We start from the raw sequence: 1,604 nt of genomic DNA on the forward strand, positions 1-1,604 counted from the left end.
CATGGCCACAGCATGTAGTGTATGTTACAAGTATGCTACTTGTACATACTTGCTGAATATATGAAGACATGTGTGACCTATTATTAGCCTATTATTCCTCAGTATTTAAACTAATTTAGTCCTGAATGAATGTTTGCTTACTATTCGCCAGTCTATACAATAGGATTGATATAAAAACTTCAGAGGGGTATTATTATTTGTGTTTTTACACATCGGAACTAACAAAATTCATTTATTTGCATGAACAAAGTTACATTATGGAAACTAAAACAAAACAGAAAACTCAATAGATAGCTTTTATCTTTAAATGGGCTCTACTTAATAGATTTAATAATATATAGAATCTTATTAAACTTTATTCGTGTTGCTGTGTGTTATTATGTCGTGTTAATATGTCGTGATCAGGTATTCAAAACTTAGCTTAGAAATAATTATTAATGTTTACTTTGTGTCAACCCTAAACTAAATAAAATTATTTTTATATTTCTTTTGTTCACCAGACACAATCACTTCTTTCCATCACTTTAAGCTTTATGTTTACTGTGTTTCGGGTCAAAACTGTTTCCTCCGTATTACAACTTCTTACCTTTTGCAAATAATAATGCTATTGTAACGAGTTTTAATAGTTTTATGGCTTTTCTGCCTTACAGAAACGGAACGACTTATACTTGGCAACAGTGATTAAACTGATTGATAATTAAGGGCGGGCGGTAATAAGATAACATATTCAGACAGTTCAGTAAAGCCCTTTACTTACCGCCCTTAATACATAATGTACTATTACTGTCCTTTATATTTTATCCAAGAGATGTAAATGTGGCAGACGGAAAGTTATACGTTTGAGGAATTAAAAGCCTGCCGGTGGTAAACTCACAAAAGTTTGGTTACGTAATTGAGATGTCTTTGCTTCCAAGCTCTTTGATAAATAAAAGAATACCTACATGTGTATAATTATTGAAAGGTAATTTGGCCCTTATAATTAGGTTCCTAAAACGAAGTGGTATAAATTGAGTGACAGGAAGTTGGCTGAAGAATTTAAGAATAGAATGGTCGATAAGATGATAAAAATGAATGATATGGCGGAGATGAATGAATGCTGGAATGAAATGGCTGTAAGTTTAAGAAGTGTGGCGAAGGACGTACTTGATGAAACGAGGGGGAAAGGAAAGATTGATAGAGATACATGGTGGTGGAATGATGATGTGCAAATGACTCTGAAAGAAAAGAAGAATGCTTTTAAAGAATGGAAAAGTGTGGAAGTGGGTAATGATAGAGAAAAGGAAAACAAGAGGTCAGCTTATTTAATAAGTAAAAAGAAGGCCAAGAAAGCAGTCGCAATAGCAAGGGCCAAGGTCCAAGATAAGCTTTACAACCATTTGGAAAGCCCACAAGGCCTAAAAGACCTTTATAGAATAGCAAGAGAGCGGGAGCGGAATGCAAGAGATATCAATCACATGAAATGTATGAAAGATGAAGCAGGAAAGATTTTGACAGATGACAAGAGCATAAGAGAACGCTGGAAGAACTATTTCAATAAACTTATGAATGAAGAGAATGACTGGACAGGCGTGCTAGAAAACGCTAGAAGTAACATCGGTATGTAA

At 34.1% G+C, this 1,604-nt stretch overlaps 1 protein-coding gene across 1 annotated transcript; it reads left to right on the forward strand.

Annotated features, from left to right (window-relative positions):
* The first annotated feature begins 1,067 nt into the window (after nt 1-1,067).
* Nucleotides 1,068-1,604, forward strand: LOC125227016. Its single transcript, XM_048131206.1, has one exon. It carries the CDS (start codon nt 1,068-1,070, stop codon nt 1,602-1,604), a length of 537 nt encoding a protein of 178 aa, XP_047987163.1.

The sequence above is a fragment of the Leguminivora glycinivorella genome, chromosome 6, assembly GCF_023078275.1.
Source record: "Leguminivora glycinivorella isolate SPB_JAAS2020 chromosome 6, LegGlyc_1.1, whole genome shotgun sequence".
Lineage (NCBI taxonomy): Eukaryota > Metazoa > Arthropoda > Insecta > Lepidoptera > Tortricidae > Leguminivora > Leguminivora glycinivorella.